General features: G+C 34.8%; 1 protein-coding gene across 2 annotated transcripts in view; it reads left to right on the top strand.

The window, feature by feature from the left end:
* Positions 1-21,994, top strand: part of LOC149562517 (hydroxyproline O-galactosyltransferase HPGT2-like) — a 114,490-nt gene extending 92,496 nt beyond the window's left edge. Inside the window, exons 10-12 of one of the 2 annotated variants that reach the window (XR_016363956.1) lie at positions 11,606-11,702; positions 12,032-12,135; positions 21,512-21,994. Coding sequence is in view for 1 of the 2 variants with exons in the window: in XM_089825998.1 (XP_089682124.1) it covers positions 11,631-11,702; positions 12,032-12,135; positions 21,512-21,534 (199 nt within the window). In the remaining variant the exon portion in view is untranslated. The remainder of the gene's footprint in view (positions 1-11,605; positions 11,703-12,031; positions 12,136-21,511) is intronic. The other variant, XM_089825998.1, reaches the window with a different exon arrangement.
* The last annotated feature ends 449 nt before the right edge of the window (positions 21,995-22,443 follow it).

The raw sequence follows: 22,443 nt of genomic DNA, 5'->3' as shown, positions 1-22,443 counted from the left end.
CAAACCTAAATAATCTGATTTTATAAATTCTAAGGCTGCTTTGACTACCAGCAAAATCGGCAACATAAGAATCATTTTCCATTCCCTTCTGCATCTTTCCCTTTTGAGCCTTCCTATAGAGATCCTCAATGGTCCTGTGAGTATCATCATAACACATAAAGGCTTCAACAATCATATTGTCATCAACTTTCAGCTGAATTTTTAAAGAATCATTGTCACTATGGCATGCATTTTCTAGTTGGTCATCCTAAACATTGTCATCTTGAAATTTTGTTTTTTTATTGTTCCTCTAATTAAGTGAGTTGTCCTCATAAAAAACATACAATTCATCACTCACAAGGATGTCATCAATGTCATTGTGGGCTTCAAACTCTTTGTTTGATTGATTTGTATGCAATGGCAAGGTAGCTGTCATGTCATCATTTTCAAACAAATTTTCATCATGTGAAGTCTCCGACACTCTCTCTCCTTGAATAAGACCATCATTTCATGATACCTCTATGTAACCACCTCCAAGTCACCAATATAGAGAGTTCCATAACTCGTACCAACATTTGTGTTTTGTAAGGGCAAAGTTGTTAGAATTATATCTTCTTCATTGTTGGCTTGAATTTCCTTGTCTGTCTTATCTTCATTTAAATGCTTACAAACATGATTTAGTGTCCAAGTTTGTTGGCATGTAAAAAAAATCGGCTCTTCCAATTTGGTTTTTACTTTCCCTAGGTGTTTCTATAACCTGTAAATGCATTGAGATAAATTCATATTTAGATGTGCTCCTCAAACTTTCAATTTTGTGCTCAATCAATTTTTTTAAGAACTCCTAAGCAATTGGTGATACCACATGCTCCTTCCTCCAAATGGCCAACAATTATGATTGCAACTGTTTACATATATCATCATTTTCATCTAGGATTAAGGATATAACGGTATGGATGCAAACCTTCACATTATCTGAGTGATGCTTACTTATTTCAGCCAAGAAGCATTGGAATATGTGAAGAATTAGATCATTACATTCAAGTTCAATCATAATAGTGAATGATATAACCTTTGTCATAATTTCTAAGATCTTAACCTACTTAACAAAGGAAGACCTTTTGTCATCATGTAACCCCTAAAAGCTCTTTACAATTAGCTACAACACTTTCATGAATACGTCATGACTATAAGCTGCTATAGGAAATGTTATCCAAGTAATCTTATTGAGACATGAAGCCACTGCAAGCCTAACATCTCTATGTAGATGTTCCATAGATTTGTGCTGGACCAAAGCAAGCATTGAGGGATGCAAACCCCAAGTAAGAAGCCTACAATCTGCCTGGTCTACTTTGGATAAACATGTCTCCAATTCTTCCAATTTGGGAAGAAGAGAATCTAGAGACTTCATGGATCCTAGTTGCAAACTAATTATTTAGAGCCAATTTCCTACTTCCTTTTCTTTCTGCAAGTCCCTTAGCCGGTCATGATTAAAAGTGTTGTTATATTCTTTTGAGAAAAGATTGCTTTTCCATTGTAAGATGTTTTCTCTGTTTGCCACCAATCTGCCTTCCCAAATTAACAACCTCAAATGCAAGATGAACTCCTTTGTTAGGTGAATTCTGGTCACAGCTTTGTTACAAATAGGACCTCAAAGTTGGAAGAGCTTAATTCAGAACTCACAATATTTGGAAGGAATATCTGGGAAGAGACTAATCTAGCTCAATTCCCTCAAAAGCTAGAGGATTCTCTGCTCACTACAAAGAGATCGTCTGCAAGTGAAAAACAGTAAACTTTCCTTTCTCCAGTCTGATTGCTCCAGTCATTAGCATACGAGATAATTCCAAAACCAAGTCTTTGCTTCAACCAAGAAGCTTTGAAAAAATGCTGGAAGCTTCCTTATCTGCAAATTTCTTCCCGTTCAAATATATGAACCTTGCAAAATATTTCCTTGGGATTATGATAGATTTAGTTCTTAACAATATTTCATATACCCCAACAAAATATGTCTTCATGATAATAATGCCGACTATTAATGCGAATAATCACGACAAAATATGGGCTTGTTTTCTAATATTATCCTTCGCATATATTCGTGGCAATATTTAATCTTTTGAAAACTTCTGCAATAAGCCGCAATGTATGGATTAATTAATTCCCTCCCTTCATATATTACCATGCCATGGTTTCCCCAATATTGGTGTCAACCATATTCCACTTCAGAAATTACTTAGGACACTCAATACTAATGCCTTTAATTGGAAATATGGATATTTCAGAATTCCTTAATCAATTTTGTAACTCATCGCTGTTTCTGTAACCACCTTTTGCCTTCTATGAATGCACTAGCCTTGGGAAACACTATCTGCCTGGAGCCACGTGATTAGCGTCATCTGTTGGTAACACTCGAATCTCTGAGTTTGATCATTCACAATAACACCTGGAAAAATCGCAAAGAATGCTCAATATTCAAATATTTGCACAAAATTTCATTCAGTCCAAGGTACTGCTCATGAAATATTAATAGAACCCAACTTTATTCAAAAATGTTTTGCCATAAATAATGAAGCCACCGCTTAGAGCCTTAAAATTATTAATAATCAAATGCCAAATATTTGAACATCGGCTCTTATAATATTTTCTGTATAATCCTATTTGTCATGCAACCGGGTATAGGAATTGATGGAGCCCAAATTTGTTGCCATGCTGGAATCTTGATGAAGTCTTGTCACCTATAAGAGTGATGGAAAGATGAAAATATTAAGATGGAGTCAAACTTGCATATTACTGAGAGGACAACAACAATTTCTTATGAGAGAAAAACCTCTGAACAGTTATCCATTAATGAATAATTCTGGAATAAGATATTACTATTTTGCTTACTGTCTCACATAGCAACGTCACTAGATGATGAAAAACAAATTGGTGTTGTTACAGTAAGTCTGGACAGAGCATACATATTACCAGTTGCTCCCTGTATAACAAAGCAGCATGTGCACTGATATGAAAACCTATTATCAGTTTCTTAAACAGTCCATTCTAATTATAGATGAAGATGCAGAGGGTCTACCACATGTATTTCAGATGTCTAGATTGTGATCATTTTAATGATGAATTATTGGAAATTGGTGAACTTGTATCTCTGATTGGCAGAAAATGGGCAAGCTGCTCCTGCTCTAATCGCAGAGATGAATTCCATAAATAGTATACTTGCCAATGTTTTTCTAATATGCGTAGCTCATCCATCATTACTCAATGCTTCTTTGGCTCATGCCCATGTTGATACCAATATATTGATTGTGGCCGAGTTAGATAAGCTTTTAAAATTTCATGATGGATCTGCTTATTTCCGATTAAACATAGAGGGATTTCTGATTGAAAGTTTGTCATCCTGTGGGGCATAAGCATGAAGTTTGATCTGACAAAGTGGTGCATCAAAAAACCCATTTCCCTCTTGGAGATCTCACAGATTTGGAATTGTATGCAAATTCTTAATCGAAGAAACCTTGATTCAAATAAATATATAAAATTTCAGTGAACACACAGGCATTGGGAACTTTCATAAGGAAATCAAAGACGTCAAGCCAGCACAGACTAAATTTATATGATATGCCTGATGATCTTCTAAGAACAAAGTTGTAACAAGATGTTTGGGAAATCTAAGAATAACGATGATTTTGAAATCCATCAAACATAGAAACATGCATGGGAAAGTCTCAGAATCATGATTTGGTGATTGGGGAGAGTCAATCACATATGGACAAATCGGAGTCTTCTAAAGCTTTGGCATTACTGCAAGCAGCCTGTATAATTCGCCCACAGTCACGAAATAAAGGAATGAAGATAAATCTGGAAATGATTGAGACAGGAAGCAACAGATACACCTTCGAATATGGAAATTTCCTTGTCAGATAAAGGCCCGCAGGTATTAGACGTCACTGTACAGGAGCGTCTGAAACAACTGGTTCACTATTTTAAACTCTTTCTCATCAACCAACTTCCCTATTCGCTTCTCAGCGGCGAAATGTACATAGCGATGGAGATTGACGGCACAAGAATATGTTGAACAACGACTGAGATGTGCGATGGAAATAACGGCAGGAAGGAAAGTCCAACATTTTGATCGAAGTCATCCTTTGAGGAACCGTCGGAGCTTGAAAAACATATATCGTGGGTGCAAGTAAATTTATGAATATATAATAATAGTTTCCTTATATCTGATCTAAACAGATCCGATAAATAAAATGAAATAAAGTGATTATACATTAAAGGAGGAAATTATAATCATCGGTTATGAAGAGTTGTGTTAAAAATCACAATAGACAGAAAGCTAATAACCATAAATTAAATTATAATTATTAAAGATGAAAGAGTGTAATTAATTTATGACTTCATTGTAAAAGTCACGTCTCCTTATATCTAAGATATAAATAAGGGACAAGTTATTTGTAAAAGAGAAGATTCAATATTCGGACATACACATCTACATTCTCAAAGAAGTATTTTTATATTATTTGTATGGAGGGATAAGGGCTATATTATGATTTTGTAATAAATTCTATTATTTTAATTTTTATAATAAAATAAAATGTTTTTTGCTTATTATTGAAGACATGGAAATTTAAACTACAGGTGAATCATCTTTTATAATTTTTTTTGAATTATGTATACAATTTAAGTGTCAGATAAGTGGACATGGTCATCTAGCATTTAAATTTGATCATCACAGATAGTGTGAAATATTTAATTGTCTCCGCTTCTGTGTCCAGTTTGTCTCCCTATCAGAGGAGTTAAAATTCAATATGGACTAATTTAGGATTGCATAAATATTTGATCTGTCGCGTCTTGATTATTTAATTGTTGGCAGTAAAGTGTGTAAAGCATTATAAAGTTGTATGTGATAATTCACTGAAGTTGACTCTATTGCCCAAATGAGCAAAGGTACTGGTCTTTTATTATTGAAGCCAGAAAATCTATATATTCCTTCTACAAACATCAGATCCATTATTGACAAACTTTATACAAAACATTTAATTATCAAGTACTCAACATCCAGTTTCATTTTGATCGAGTTCGACGACCTTGCCAGTCAGAGAACTCCAAAGCTTAAATTCACTATAGAAAAGCTCTGAACCAAGTGATCAAGTTCAAGGAGAAGGTTTATCCGCTTAGGTGTAGCGGAGCCTGAAGTGCCGGTGAATCAAGGCAATTTTCGTTCGTTGGCCAAAACTGATTGAGAAGTCCTATTGGCGAAGTGGTAGGCTCTTGGATTTCCAATCTACGGTTTTGGGAACCAACAGGAATAACCGATGCCAAATAATAATATTTCCTTCATATAACTCGGGTCCTACACTATTAAAAAATCTTCTCTTCAAAATTTTAGAAATACCAAAGTCTTTGCTGGCTCCGGATATTATTTCTCACAGACGCATCTAGCAAATATTAGGAACTAGAGATATAAATTCCCACAACATATCTAGTATTGAGGTTGGAATAAATGTATTTAAATAAATACCAACTCATAAGTTTCCTACGATAAATATTCTTCCACCACGATTGTATTCAAGCCAAATGAAGCTTTGACTTGGCCTATTTGACTATAGTTTGGACCCATATATATATATATATATCAATCAAAAATACTTTTATTTAAGCTGAAACATAATATTAAACACATGGAATATGAATATTTTTGGTTGATTCATAGAACTTTCGAAAATCACTGGCGGTAAAAGATAGCTCCACTTATTGGTAATTAAATATCCGCCTTTGCTTGCTACTAATGTCAATAAAGTTGTTCTTTATTTAATTCTTAGAACTTAATTCAATCACCAAAATTATTTCCTCTGAAACAACAAAGTTGGCCTCCCAACACTACTTCTACAGAGACAAAACATATATCTTGTAACCAACATGGAAATATCTGCAGACATGTACAAATACTTTATTACTTGTTACTTGTGAAACCTCACAGGCTGGCAGAATGCACTACTCTGATACCATTGAGATATCTTTTTGCAAATAAAACCTGCAATATAAACCAGCAAATGCTCATAAAGATTCTGGGGTTTAAACAACTTCAATTTGCTATGGTATTATAACTCAACAATACAACAACATGCATAGAAAAATCCAATCTTTGAAAAGTCAGATTGGAGATGCGTAGAAAAGAACTTGTAACACCAAATGTGAGCTCTGACGGGAGTCCACCTCTAATTTTGAACCGGGTTGACGTCTGATCTGGCAAGCCTGAAGGTTTCTGTCCTCGGGTTCTGAACATGAAGCTGAACACTTCACAAATTTCTGGAGGAGGAAAACTCAAAACAAAAACAATATCCAAGCATCTTGAAATGAGCTCTTCCTCCCTTTTTAAAGCATAATTTGGTGACTCTTCCTCTTTCCTTGCTCGTCTCTTCATTTCTATTCTCTTTTCCTTTTGATTTGTCCCTTTTCCACTTAAGAGAATAATATAATCATATAATAATAAAGTGACTTATGAAGATGCACTTCAAACTTTATTAAAACTATGTAATCCTCAGGCATTAAAATAAATAACGAGTCAGACTCTGAGAAGCATGTGTGATAGCTTGTCAGAAAAGGCTCGACAAGGCGCTCCAAGTCCAACACTGAAAAACCAGAAAGACAGATCCTTGTTGACCTACAATAAATAGAGAGTATTTGCAAACCCTACTATCTCAGCTCCTTGCTGCCTGAAATTGCAGATTCCAGTGTTGAATCTCACACTAATCCCTGCAAAGTCCTGGTTAGCCCATGGGACCATGGTGAAAAGTGCTAATGATGCCTCTAGAAATAATGACTAGAAAAAGGGACATTACACTAGTTCTTCTACATTAAAGGGAAGTCATCTCTTCAAGAATAGAATTTTGTGCTACTATTGCAAGAACTGACATTTTGTTATGAATTGCGCTCAGTGTACCAAGGGTCTCCTTTAATGGCAAGTTAAATACAAATAAGGCATTGGCTCCAAATGATGATGGAGAATGTCTTTTTAAGGTGGCCAGTGGAAACCCTCCACACAAAATAGTGAGGAGGAATATATTTTCTAAATGAGATCAAAAGTTTGTAGTTGTGACTGTATGTGTTTGCCCCCAGTTACAATTGTTAGCTATTTGTGAATGAATGAATTTGTCCCCATTTACAAGATAATGTAAGTGATTTGATGTTTTTGTCACCATTCACAAGATGATGGAAATGATTGGATGTGCCTGTCACCAATCATAAGAGTTGGTGATTATGATTGGATGTGTCCCTAATCAGAATAGTTGCAAGCAGAAGTGGATGTCCCTATTAGTAATCTTGATCTTGGATAGTTGTGTTAGTCCCTATCCTTGGATGAAAGTATAGTGAGACTAGCTCCACTATTGCTTGTTATGAGTAGATGTGTATATTCCTACTCATACCTTATGATGAACTACTGAATGTAGTCATCGATTATTTTTGGTCCACAATCCCCATTTGGACAATGATGCAATATGGGGGTGTTGGAAATATTGCATCATATGATGCATAAATCAATAATTTATTAGGTTTGTTAAATACATTAATGTATTAGTGGTATGAATGTTTGTGTAATTAGTTTTTGAAACAATTCAATCTATCTAAGAGTTGTTGGTGGAGGTTTCCTATAATATAGGATATGGAATCCTATATATAAGTAATATGTATTGAATGAAAAAGCTGCACTATATTGTTTGTGTTTAATTATTGCAGCTTCTATTTGGCTTAGCTAAGACTTGCTTATATAAATCGCATTAATAAAGTAGCTTTTAATATTTTTTTTTCACCTAGGTCACTTTGTTAGCCTAGCTGAAATAATGTTTTACAAAACATGAAGTTTATTGGAGAATGTTAATTAATTAATTAAATTTATTCCTTTATACCCCAAAATTAGCCTACAATATATGCTTTTAATTTTCATTTGAAGTTGCTCCACTAACTGTTACAAGATTCAAGAAGAGTTGGCAGATTAACGGATTTCCGGATGATTGATTAATTAACAGAGGAACAAATGTGTTCCTTATAAAGAATTACAAGGATGTTGTTTCTAAAAGAAACAACGTAGACTGAAGACGGAATTAGAAACAAAACTAGAGACAGGATAGGAAACATTCCTATCTGGACTGAAGAAAAAAGAGACGGGATAGGAAACATTCCTATCTAGACTGAAAGACGGACTACAGACAAGTAGTTGACTATTATAGAAAGTATAAGATATTATCTTAATACCCTCCCTTAATGGTCAACGTACGGATGTCAGAACATTATGTGATAACTGAGACCCTCCCTGGATCTACAGAATGCTGAAACCAAGAAGCTTTGCCAGACGAGTGCTATGACTCAAAATAAGTTGCAATTACAAAACTTCGTTTTTGTGGAAAAAAGGGTAAAACCTAGAATCTCACACAACCTTGCGTATTACAGACAACTTGAAATGATTTTTGAGGAGAAAATCAACAAACCCAGAATCTCACGCAACCTTGCGTATTACAGACAACTTGAAATGATTTTTGAGGAGAAAATCAACAAACCCAGAATCTCACACAACCTTGCGTATTACAGAGAACTTGAAATGATTTTTGAGGAGAAAATCAACAAACCCAGAATCTCACGCAACCTTGCGTATTATAGACAACTTGAAATGATTTTTGAGGAGAAAATCAACAAACCCAGAATCTCACGCAACCTTGCGTATTATAGACAACTTGAAATGATTTTTGAGGAGAAAATCAACAAACCCAAAAAAAATAGAAATAGATTCAGAAGGCGAAAAATGCAGCTTCGCCTTGATCAGGACCCGGAGAAGTCGGACGCTGCCTAACACCCAGAACAAGTTGATCGGTGTTTCGATATTCGAAGATTGCGATGATGCGCTGCTTCCAGGTTCCATAATTGCGACCATTGAATTTGGAATTATGTTCGAGCAAAATATTTGTCAGAGATGCCATGGCACGTTTTTTAATGGTCAACGTACGGATGTCGGAACATTCTGTGATAATTGAGACCCTCCCTGGATCTACAAAATGCTGAAACCAAGAAGCTTTGCCAGAAGAGTGCTATGACTCAAAATAAGTTGCATTTACAAAACTTCGGTTTTGTGGAAAAAACGGTAAAACTCAGAATCTCACACAACCTTGCGTATTACAGACAACTTGAAATGATTTTTGAGGAGAAAATCAACAAACCCAGAATCTCACACAACCTTGCGTATTACAGACAACTTGAAATGATTTTTGAGGAGAAAATCAACAAACCCAGAAAAACAGAAACAAATTCAGAAGGCAAAAAATGCAGCTTCACCTTGATCAGGACCCGGAGAAGTCGGACGCTGCCTAACACCCAGAACAAGTTGATCGGTGTTTCGATATTCAAAGATCGCGATGATGCGCTGCTTCTAGGTTCCATAATTGCGACCATTGAATTTGGAATTATGTTCGAGCAAAATATTTGTCAGAGATGCCATGGCACGTTTTCCAATGAAAAATTGTGAAAATCTGTGAAGGCACATTCTTCGAGGAAAAAATACAAAAGACCCAGAAGAATCAGAGAATGACCCTGAAGAGAGCTCGAAAAACCTAGAAGGAATCTGCTGTCGTTTTCTGGACCCGCTGGCTCAAAAATTGAGGCACAAAAATCAAGGCACCCAGAAAAAACGGATGACAACCCAGTTGAGCTCTCGAAAAACCCAACAAGAATTTGCAAACAAAATATTTTTTTGACCCCAAAAATTAGGGTTTTAAAAAAAACCGGCCCTGGCTGAAAAAGGCTTGAAAAAACTTCAGATTTCTTGATAAAAATGGCAGATTTTTTCCAAGGAGAGCGCAAATGATGAAGAATGCAAACAAAACGAACTAATCCTTGACCCTACAATCGCGATTTTGCTGTCAAATGAGCTAGAAAATATATGGACGCGAGTTGCTTCAAACGCGTGTGATTTGGACGCGATTTGCAGGAAAAAATTGCGAGCTTTCCCAAGGATACAGGCACAGATTTTGCAGACCAGGAGGCTGCAAAAAAGAGACGACTGTTGTGGTGTGCAGATAATTTCAAAAGAAATTATAAATTTTTCGAAAAATTCCTTATCATGGCTCTGATACCATGTTACAAGATTCAAGAAGAGTTGGCAGATTAACGGATTTCCGGATGATTGATTAATTAACAGAGGAACAAATGTGTTCCTTATAAAGAATTACAAGGACGTTGTTTCTAAAAGAAACAACGTAGACTGAAGACGGAATTAGAAACAAAACTAGAGACAGGATAGGAAACATTCCTATCTGGACTAAAGAAAAAAGAGATGGGATAGGAAACATTCCTATCTAGACTGAAAGACGGACTACAGACAAGTAGTTGACTATTATAGAAAGTATAAGATATTATCTTAATACTAACTTGATTAAAGTTTTCAGTAGACTTTAGTGGAAAACTTAAGTAAATTTATTCTCTGATACATCAAAATCAGCATGTGGGAATTAAATAGACTAAAAGGGTCTTTCCCGCTACTCGTCGGAAGGGCACATTATACAGTCATTGATCGTCTGGAAATAGGGCAAATATTTAGAAAGTTGTTGATGGTATGAATGGCTTGACAAATCATGTTAGATGTCCAACCGTCAGAAAAGGGGTTGAAACTCGAAAGCATCTTGTGAATGTCTAGTCAAATTTCAATGCATTGTCAGACTTTGGATTTGGCTCAACTGTTTTGACTATTATGATATTTTTGGATTTCAGGAATGTTGTTCCTCAAAATATTTTCTAATATATATGCAGCCATCGTTATCTTACAATAAATTTTGCCTGCCTATGGGCATTGTAGAGGCAGTGGTTGTGTAGCTTTCTCAAAGTTGCTAGGCATCGGGGGAAGAAGATGCTCCTCTCCTATTTGTCTTGTTCATTGTTCCATCCTCTCCTCACCCATTACTTAATGTTTCTTCTCTTCTGGCTTGGCTGGCTCAAAAAAATTGTTGTTTCCATAAATGATGATTGAACCAGGGAGATATTCCCCATCCAACATTGCTACGGTTGGGCTCCTATATTAGCAAGGGCCCTTTCAGAATCCTTTGTCAGATTGATAGGATGGGATTCAGAGATATGACCCTTCATCCACTAGAGACTCAATTGGATGTCTTGTGTCTCCATCTGTTGGAAATATAATGCACTAGATGATCCTAGCATCACAAGTTGGACGGTATTCAAACTGGTCATGTTGAATCATACTATGGCCATCATAGGCTCCCTGCAATTTATAATTGCAACTGGAATCAAACAACTGCTGCTGCTTTGAAATTAATTTGGTGCTCTTATGGGCTCCACTTGACTCAATTTTTTTGCTATTTTTCATTATTTGAGGAGAAACTTATGTCTTCTTATAAGCACTATCATCAAGTGTGTCCTGACAAGAGGAGGGTTTAGAAGCTTAAAGTGTTCTTTCAGGGTGCAGGTCATTGCTTGAAAAATCGCTTGATTAATTGTTAAGCATTCCCAATTGGTTTATTGGGCTTGTTCTTGGCCATTGACTAATAATATCCTATGCCTATAATTGATTTTTGATTGAATTTTTGCTAGTTACTGAATTGTTATTTATCTTTACATTGTTGATAAATTTATGTAGAAATGGTGATATTTGTGCTTCACAGGTATTTGCGTCATGCAGCTGCTTCATTTTATGTTCTTTCTAGGGATATTGCACGTCATATTAACAGCAACAGGTAAGCTAAGCCAGTACACTCTTTATCTTGCCTTGTGAAAATTATCATCATGGAATTTGTGTTCTATTAAATTTATTTTAACACTCATTTTCTCATCTCCAAGAACAATTAGGTTAGAAACAAGCTTATATTTAGGAAGCTTTGTCATTGGTATATTATTATAACGTTAAAGTGGACACAACTTGTTGCTTGTTAAGTTTGACCGAGTGAAACCAAGTTGAACATGCACTGCTGAGTCTGGTAAAGCACATTTTTTTATTGGTTTGGATTTCAAACACACTTGATACAAGAATGCTAATATATTCTGCAATTGACCTACTATTTTGCAGTGCCTATTTGAAAACATATGCACATGAGGATATATCTGTTGGTGCGTGGATGATAGGCTTGGATGCTGAATATATTGATGAAAGGCGTTTCTGCTGTGCTGAGGGTAGGGCTAGACTTATCTTATGCAGTAATACATCTGGTTGCTATTTCTGCATGTTATATAATGCTGTTACTTGATTAAAGAAAATGGCTTTTCCCCTGAACATATTGTCAATTGCCAGAATCCGTTGGAATAATTTCCCCAACTGAACTGCTCTTTTCCTAAACTCACTGGTGTATCCTTTAACACTCTGTCCTTGTCTTTGCCTAAAGTAAGTGCCCCAACATAATCCTTTGGGATTGATGGTACCTTCTGATGCTCTAAAGAATGAGCATTATTTAAATACTATGTGAAAGCATGTCTGGATGGCTTAATTCTTACAAATGCAATTGGAATGAGGGAACAACATTTGGAGACTAAAATACACATCTTTTTGTGAAACTTATTGTTCCGACTTCAAACCCCTTTTTTACCGTCAAATAGCTGTGTATTCTCAGGTTCCTTCAAATATTCTTTAGATTCCTAAAATCTTTGTCAATGCAAGATTGATGCTCTCCAACCTATCAATCTCACCCTATGTGATGGGGATTAATGCAACATTATTCTCTATCCTCATCTTCTGAGCTTCTCCATCATCCTTTTCTCTTGCCATTGACCTAGCTAGATTTCTCCACTTTTTAGTTTTAATTTCAGTCAAAAATGATTAAATTATCCCTTCCACTTGGTCTATTTGATGGCATAATCTGTCAAACACTAGTAAAGTCCTCTACAACCTGCTATGATGCCCACTTGATTGGTATAGTGACAGAGATACTCTCTTAACACTCATTAACTTGAAGATTTTTGTTTGTCAGCCTTACAAACAACTTAACACTATTAAATCCATAACTCTGATCACATACTGATCTGACCGTGCAGATCGCACAGACCTTAGCATTCTTGAAATACCTTATGAATTCCTAAGATTTATATTGCTCTTTCTAGGCATGATCGACGTCCCTTCTTGAAACAATTCTGTTAACCTTAACTAGTTTTAGTTAAGTCTATTTACATCTTCAATACCTTGATTGGGTGGGGATCATGAGAAAGCATTCTAGGCCGACCTAGATAGGGTCATGTCCCTTCAAGGGACATGCCCTTTTGGTATGGTATTAATGTAGGGTGTGATTGTAGTGAAAGGACACACAAAGAATATCAAGTCTGCCCTATTTGATCACTTCTAGAAATAAAAGATTTCAGAATAATAATTTCATTATTGACATCTCTTATACAAGTCTGAATAAAGATAATCTTCAGCAAGCATTGGAGAAAGTCTTATTTCAGTTTGATCATATAGAATTTGCAGAAACTTTACATGGTATCAGAACTACAGTAATCGAACCTAGGCTTTATCAGACTTGATATATATCTAGCATCATTCTTCTATCTTCAATGGCATATACAATCAAACCCGAGGTCAGGTTTGATGGGAAAGAACACTTTGATGCTTGGAAATTCGGAATCATGATGATTCTTGAAGAAAATGATGTAAAACAATTTGTTGATTCAACATCCAAACAACCTGTTGCTAAACCTCATAAAACTATCTGGAGTAAAGGAAACAGGAAAGCCATACAGATCATATTAGATGGAGTGAAAAATGAAATAATACCCATGCTAACGAAACATCAAACAACATTTGATATGATGAATGCATTATTAAATGCATATGACGTTAACAATGCAACTAGTGTTCTCACACTAAAAAGGCAACTAAATCATATAGAATTCTTACTTCCTTAGGGTTGCTAGTCTAAGAGATGAAGTTGCAAGTATAGGAACCATAATTAATGACACAAAACTAACAGTGATGGCTATAGATTGATTACCAGATTCATGGGAAACATCCGCACAAGGAGTAAGTGCCAGAGACAATCTTCTTGACTTCAATAGACTTAAGGGAGATTGTCTTCAGGAAGAATCCATAAAACTTAAGAAAGGGGGAAGTTGAAGAACTTCATGTTCTTAACACAAATTCCTATAAAGGCAAGAAGAAACACTTCAAGAAGAAAAAGGGTAATCAAAAGAATGACAAACCTAAGAAAGATTTATCCAAAATAAAATGCTTCAAATGCGAAAAGTTTGGACACTATAGATCTAATTGCCCTGAGAATTCGAAACAGCAAGTGAACTGTACAAACATTACTAGGGAAGAAGATAACTATGATCCCGGCAATCGTGTATTGTATTTGGCACTATCAAATGAAGTCTCAAGTATGGCATTCGTGGTTGGTAGTGGATCATCTCGACATATTACAGGATACAGAGAAGCACTAGACTTTATATTAGAAAAAATTAATGGTGAAGTCACCATAGGTGATAATTCAACACATTTCGTCAAAGGAATTGGAAATTGCACCTTGAAACTAAAGTTAGGTAGTTCTTTTCTTCTCAAAGGAGTACTCTATATACCAGGAATAAAAAGGAATCTTTTCTCGGTTACAACACTTGAAGATGATGGACATAATGTTGCATTCATGGACAATAAAGTAATGACATGGGTTAAGAACTCCTCATTTAAGAAAGCAAAATTGATTAGTCAAAGAAAGGGGTACTTGTATGAATTAAATTCAAAACCCAGTCGACCCATTCAAGCCTTAATTCATGAAGCTGCTGATATAAACAAAATATGAACAGAAGATTAGGACATCTAAATTTCAAAACCTTATCTACTATGGAGAAGATGGTTACTAGTGTACCTAAGTTAAATAAAGATCAGTCAAGTGTATGCAGAGGACACGCTCTAGGTAAGAACACCAAAAGTCCATTTCATGATAGCACTAGAAAAACTAACAATGTTTTGGAATTAATCCACTCAAATTTATGTGGACCTATGTTTGTTCCTTCTCTTGGAGGACTCTGGTACTATATACTTTTTATAGATGATTTCTCTAGGAAAGTTTGGATTTACTTCTTAAAATGTAAAGAATTAGAAAAAATCTTTAAGATATTTAAAGAATATAAAACCTTAACTGAAAACTTATCAGGACATAAAATTAGAAATCTTAGGACTGATAATGAAGGGGAATATGCCTCAGATTTGTTTAAAGAGTTTTGTAAAAAAATAGGAATTAAGAGGGAGTATACCGTTCCTTATAACCCACAACAAAACGGGGTAGCAGAAAGGAAGAATAGGACAATTATAGAAGTTGCAAGAGATATGATATTTGATCAAAATCTAGAATATTATCTTTAGGCAGAAGCCTCTTGTACTGCTGTCCATATTCAAAACAGAAGTCCTCACTCCTACCTAAGAGATAAAACTTTTGAAGAAGTCTTTACTAAGGTGAAACTTAATATAAGTTATCTTAGGATTTTTGGGTGCCTAGTATACATACATGTTCCAAAAGAAAAGAGAACTAAGTTAGAACCCTCCGAGAGGAAAGGTATTTTTGTAGGGTATAGTGAAATATCTAAAGCAAATAGGGTTTTCATACCTGGTCAGAAAAATATTGAACTTAGTAGAGATGTAATTTTTGAAGAAGATTTAGCATTCAAAAGAGCCCTAAGTTCCCTCTCCCTTACCTAGTTCTGAAGAAAATATTGAATATGAGTCTCAGAGGGAGAACATTGAAGAAATTGAAGATGAAATTCAAAATCTCAATCTTGAAGAAACACAAAATTCTAAGAAAAGACCACTTTGGGCCATTAAGATAGTAGAGGAAGCACAAGACTTCGCTGCACCATCTAGAACAATCAGAGGAAGAAAAAGACCCAACAGATTTTCTAGTTATGTAGCAAACATGAATGATTTGTCTAAATCAGAACCAACCAATGTGTCAAATGCTATTAAACATAGAGCTTGGAAGGGTGTGCCATGATAGAAGAATACCAATCCATTATGAAGAATGATATTTGAGAAATTGTTCTAAGACTTGAAGGAAAATCTGTTGTTTCTTCCAAGTGGATATTTAAAATAAAGCATGTTGCTGATGGTAGCATTGAAAAAAATAAAGCCGGATTTGTAGCCAAGGGATTCTCTCAGAAAGGAGGGATTGATTATGAAGAGACATTTGCTCCTGTTGCCAGATACACCTCTGTAAGAGCAGTCCTAGTTATTGCAGCATCAAAGGGATGGAAAGTACATCAGATGGATGTAAAAACAACATTTCTAAATGGAAAGATTACAGAAGAGGTATATTTGGAGCAACTTGAACGATTTGAAACTCATGACTCTAAAATTTTTGTTTGCAAGCTGAAGAAAGCTCTCTATGGGCTTAAACAGGCTCCGAGGGCTTGGTATGAAAGAATTGATAAGTATCTGACTGGCTTAGGATTCTCCAAGAATGAAGTTGATCCAAATCTACATTATAAAAAGGATAAAGATGATATGGTAATTTTGATACTTTATGTTGATGATTTACTAATAACAGGTGATGATCATCTCATAGATCAATGCGAGAAAGATCTAATTTGAGAATTTGAGATGAAAGATTTGTTACCTCTTCATTACTTCCTAGGGCTGGAAGTATGGCAAAATTCTGACAGCATTATACTTAATCAAGAAAATTATAAATTAGATATCTTGAAGAGATTTGGAATGTGGAATTGCAAGTCTATGTCTTCTCTAATGGAGACTAATCTACAGAAACTTAAAGAAGTAGCAACATAATCACTTTCCATAGATTCTACTCTCTACAGACAGATGATTGGGTCCCTTTTGTACTTGATAAATACAAGATCTGATATTTGCTATGTTGTTAATGCTTTAAGTCAGTTTATGTGTGAGCCAAAGGAGATTCACCTAGTTGCAGTCAAACACATTATGAGATACTTACAAGGCACTCTTAACCTTGGGCTCAAATATGAGAAAGTTGACTTGGATTTTCATGGATTCATAGACTCAGATTAGGGTGGAAGTGTTAAGGATAGAAAAAGTACTTTAGGATCAGCAATGATATCATGGATATGCAGAAATAGTTTTCAATAACACAAAGTTCCACAGAAGCCGAATACATTGCAATAGCGATGGTCTCGCGGGAAGCAGTTTGGCTTAGAAAGTTACTTGTGGGATTATTTGGTCAAGCCATGAATCCTATGATTATTCATTCTGATAATCAGAGTTCCATCAAACTTTCTCTGAATCTAGTTTTCCATGACAGGTCCAAGCATATTGAAATTTCTTACCATTATGTTAGAGATATGGTAGACAAAAATACTATAAAATTAGAATACATTTTTACTGCAGATCAGACAACAGATATTCTTACCAAACCTCTCTCTCGAGTGAAGATAGATCACTTCAAAAAAAGACTTGGTATGGTTGAATTATAATTTTTTTGTATTCTTTAAATTATTAATAAAATAATTTTATTGTCAGGCCATTGATTGTTATGGGCTCCCCCGTTTGTATTATTTAAGAGCTGATGATCTCTGAGATAATGAACACTTGTATGAAAGACATTATGAGAGATGACGATCTCTTAGATAATGTGCTGAACAGTAGAGAACTATTATCAGATCTAGATGAGTTCATGATTATTTGTGACATACATTTTTATGCCTATGAATCACAACTTGGATAAAGGAAGAATTTATTCTTCAAACTTTATCCTGTGTTTTGGTAGATCTTAACTCAGGATCATGTTGTGATATAGGATTGCCAGTACCTATGAGTCACAACTTGGATAAATAAATAATTTAATCATTCTTCGGATTTTATCCTATATATTGTATTATTTGCAATACTGTTATCACTAGTATTAGTGATAAGTCATATCACAGATACAATAATATGACATAAGTATCATGTGTTCGATGATACCACATGCTAAGAAGATTCAAATAGATATAGGGTATCAATTTATGCTTATTCATCTTAATTGATGCTGCTAGATATGTTATCTTTAAGTATGATTATCTAGTTAAGAGAGTGTTAAATCCGTAACTCTGATCACATACTGATCTGACTGTGCAGATTGCACAGACCTTAGCATTCTTGAAATACCTTATGAATGCCTAAGATTTATATTACTCTTTCTAGGCATGATCGACATCCCTTCTTGAAATCATTGTGTTAACCTTAATTGGTTTTAGAAAAGTCTATTTACATCTTCAATACCTTGATTGGGCAACAATCACAAGAAAGCATTCTAGGCCGATCTAGATAGGGTCATGTCCCTTAAAGGGACATGCCCTTTTGGTATGGTATTTATGTAGGGTGTGATTGTAGTTAAAGGACACACAAAGAATATCAAGTCTGCTCCTTTAAGCAAGTCTGCCATATTCGATCACTTCTAGAAATAAAAGAGTTCAAAATAATAATTTCATTATTGACATCTCTTATACAAGTCTGAATAAAGATAATCTTCAGCAAGCATTGGAGAAGGTATTATTTCAGTTTGATCACACAGAATTTGCATAAACTTTACACACACATTCACTTCTGAAAGGAACAATTACAGTTTATCATGTTCATATCTATTACACAACACAATAAATAAAATATAAGATATGTGGATCACAAAAAATAAACATTCACTCAAAGATAACTTTTACATCCATCTTTCTTGGGTCTTAACTAACAATTAGCATATCAAGGAAATACAATTATTACTTCATATTCATAGGAAGACAGTTATATCAGTTATGTTCATTTGAATGAGATTAATGGTTACCATCAGTTAAACGGAAAATTTCATAACTAACAATTGAAGACATCATCAATGAATTTAATAAGGAATTTAAAATCTACATACCGTAGAATTCAAAACCGAAATCCGTCTAGGTATGCTTCTGCAAAACCCAGGTTAGTCCATATATACCGCTTAGGAACAAATAACTATACCACTTTATCGTGATGACGAATACCTTCAAATTCCACTATATCATCTAGGGCATCAAATAACATTATATCATTTAGGACATCAAATACCATTGTATCATTTAGGGCATCAAATACCATTGTATCATCCCTTCTCTTTCCATTGCTAACTATGGTAATAACATATAGTTAGAAGATACACTCATATTCATTATTCACATAAATGAAAGACTAACATTTGAGACTCAAGGACTTCTCTCAAGAAAAATTAGAGGATTATATTTCTGAATTACAATACAAGTTGATTTGAAAGTGAAAACATAAACATGACATATTCATTCAATTTCAGACTTGAACATGGTCAGATAACTTGGTAAGCTTGATCAAATGAACTATTTAATAGTCATATTTTAATTCACAATCGAGCTTAAATGTAAAACAATAGAGAAGGCTTCAATTAAAACCATTGCTCTTGATGCAAGTTGCAAGAAAAGATTATTGGCTTCTTGGTGTACCGATTCAAAAGAAGGAATATCACCAAGTGTACTCATTGTCCCTCATAGAGACTTACAATTTTAAAAGAAAGGGTTCGAAGGACTCCTTATTAAAAGATATATATATATATATATATAATTTTCGAATGGTGTCATCATACTATTATTGTGCCCAAGGTTATGTCTATTAGGATGCGCATATCTATATACATGCATAATTTGAAGAATTTATTTTATCCTCATTACCCTCTTGATGTATATATATATACGTTTGTTACTAGAGACGAGCTTGGATAATTTAATACCATGGTGACATCATACATTTATACATATGTGCATATATATATATAATGAAAAGATGAGGATGCCAACATAAATCATCAAAGGTACGAATTTTGATTATATTTAAATATATAAATGTTTTATATGTTGTCCAAGTAGCTCATGGTATTGTTTAACGTACACTCTTGTTTGTCTAGTCGTTTACCCTTAGCCATGGTGATTGAAGATTAATACCTATTTGCCCAGTAATGGTGATGCCCCTGTGCCCAATTCTTTTCAGACAATGCTTCCACCCCTTTGATGTGCTCCCTACAAGGAAATTTTTCACAATTAAATCATATTACCGTAACAAGTTATTAATCATATACGATCATAACGACTAATCGTCTTTTCAATTCTTATGAATTCATAATAAATAACCAACTTCCCAAAACAATTTAAAATATCATCATAACAGTTAACTAGCATGTCATCTTCATATGAAATGATAATGATTAACCATCTTACCATTTCACATGATTATAACAAATTTTAACTATCAACTGAATTCACGTGAAGCTATATGAACATTTTAAGTTGGGTCAAAAATTGGGATGTAATATACCATTCCCCTTGTGTTTCATCGTCTTCGATGAACTTGAAAATTTAACGAACATTATAGAGGAGCATTTAAAATTTGGCCAAAAATTGGGATGTAACAATAACAAAGTTACCTTGGAGAAACCCTAAATGGGGAAAAACTTTTCATTGAGAGTGAGCATTAGGCTTTTCATTCCACTATTGACAGACCAAAGTAGATGTTTACAAAGCCTCTAGAGTGAAATGGAACCGTGATAGAGATCAAAATGAGCTCCTCACACCTGCAACATGCTTATGTACACTCCAAAATCCTTGGCCTCAAAAGGAAGATCTAACATCAGAAAATCCATTTGCAACGTCAATAACCCTCAACATTCCATGCTCCGTCTGCACAATGATGAATTTACCACTTCTACCAGGATCAATTTCAAAAAATGGTATGGTTCCAATGAAATTGCTGTTTTTGGTAGGAGCCAGCAAGTGATTTCACAATTGCTACAGTTGAGATGATTTTGTGGTCCGTGCAAGGTTGTTTCATCAAACTTCCTTTTCAGCTCCATTCTATCATCTGCACTGCTAGTACAAGACATGTATGCAATGCTCTGGATCACCACAATCACACCTCACACAGAAGTACAGACTATTTGACAACAAAACAAACCAAACTGATGTCTCCAAGGCTTCTAGGCATCTTGTTGATTGAAAGTGGCAACTTTGACCCCATGGTCCAGAACGTTGACCCAATTTTCAGATTATGAAAGCATGTATACACAATGAGAAAATAATAGATGGAGAAAGGAATGAAAACTGAACTTGTTTACTTTTTCCAAAGATTTGTAGTTTTTCTTTTTATATCTTTTGTTGGGGTTTCTCTGGTATTGTAAGTGTTTCCACTCTGAACGCTTCACTAGCCTTCCATATCTTGTAAGGTTTTCTTATCTGAAGTACCATCTTGGTAATTATGTTGGGCTCTTCATATTCTAGTTTCTTTTACATAACTAACTGGAAGCAAATTGAAGCAGCAGCCAAGATGTTTCATTTGCAATTGCTGCAGTCTCTTGAAATAAGCTCTCTTAGTGAGGGCTATCATCATGCTTTCCAAAAATAGAGCTTTTCATGAATTTGTATAGATTGAGAAAAAATATTATCTGAATATGATCATGATTACTCAAAGGGATAGAGGATGTAAAGCCATAAGAAGTTTCCAGTTTTATATGGTTTTTTTTTGACAATAAAAACGTATTTGATGATTGTTATTAACATGCATTATTACTTTCCACAGGTGAAGTTTGCTCAATTAGATGAAGCATAATACCCAGAGAATTTTGGCCATTTCTCATTTCAATGCATGGCATCTGCCCTGACAAAAAGGATTCCCCACATTGACGTTATATTGGATCGGTGGGATTCAGGTGGCTGAGAATGCTAGTACAAACTTTCTATATAAATAGTCTGAGTAGATTTCATTGTATTTTATAAGTTCTTCTGTGTTTACACATTGAACCTGTCAAATGATCAAGGTCCTCTCGAGGAATTTTTGAGCTTCCAAGGAAGTTGCCCAAGTGCCAGGCTATTTTTTATCTGTAACATTCATACCACATCTTCTCTTGGCAGGAGTGGATGGAATTTTGCATTAGATTATGATACGATCCAGGGTACAATAATCAATCCGATTTTATTATACTTCTTAAGTTTGGGAATAACTTGTACAGAAAGAATTTAAAATGATTGCACTCGCAATAAAGAATTATGTCCTTGCATATTGTACAGTAGCTTGAAATATTGAGTTTGATATTTATATACTAGTTGACAAAAGGTTGGATATTATGCCGGAGTTCTCATGCTTTTAGTATTTTTGCTTATGTTAATCTATGCTGGCAAACAGATTTGTCACTGCGAGTGTTTCTTTGAAAATGACCTTATTCGCCTGAGGATCAGTGACAACCACACCAACAGTTGGATAGATCAGAGCTTGATCACTATCAAACTGCAACCTTCCTCTGCACTGAGATGGGCAGCTCCCTTGTATGATTGGGGTTTATGAGATTTGTGTACTTTTCACTAGAAAGTACAAAAGGAGACAAAATAGAACTAAAGAAAATAGATACCTCAAATAGTAGGCATACAAATACTAGTTAAGATTCACAAATTATATGATTGCAAAGGGGTTTAAGTACAAATGTAATGATGATATAATAAGAATAACAAACCTTG

The sequence above is a fragment of the Cupressus sempervirens genome, chromosome 4, assembly GCF_028749045.1.
Source record: "Cupressus sempervirens isolate cs-2001-9-10 chromosome 4, ASM2874904v1, whole genome shotgun sequence".
Lineage (NCBI taxonomy): Eukaryota > Viridiplantae > Streptophyta > Pinopsida > Cupressales > Cupressaceae > Cupressus > Cupressus sempervirens.
This window is presented reverse-complemented; position numbering and strand designations above follow the sequence as displayed.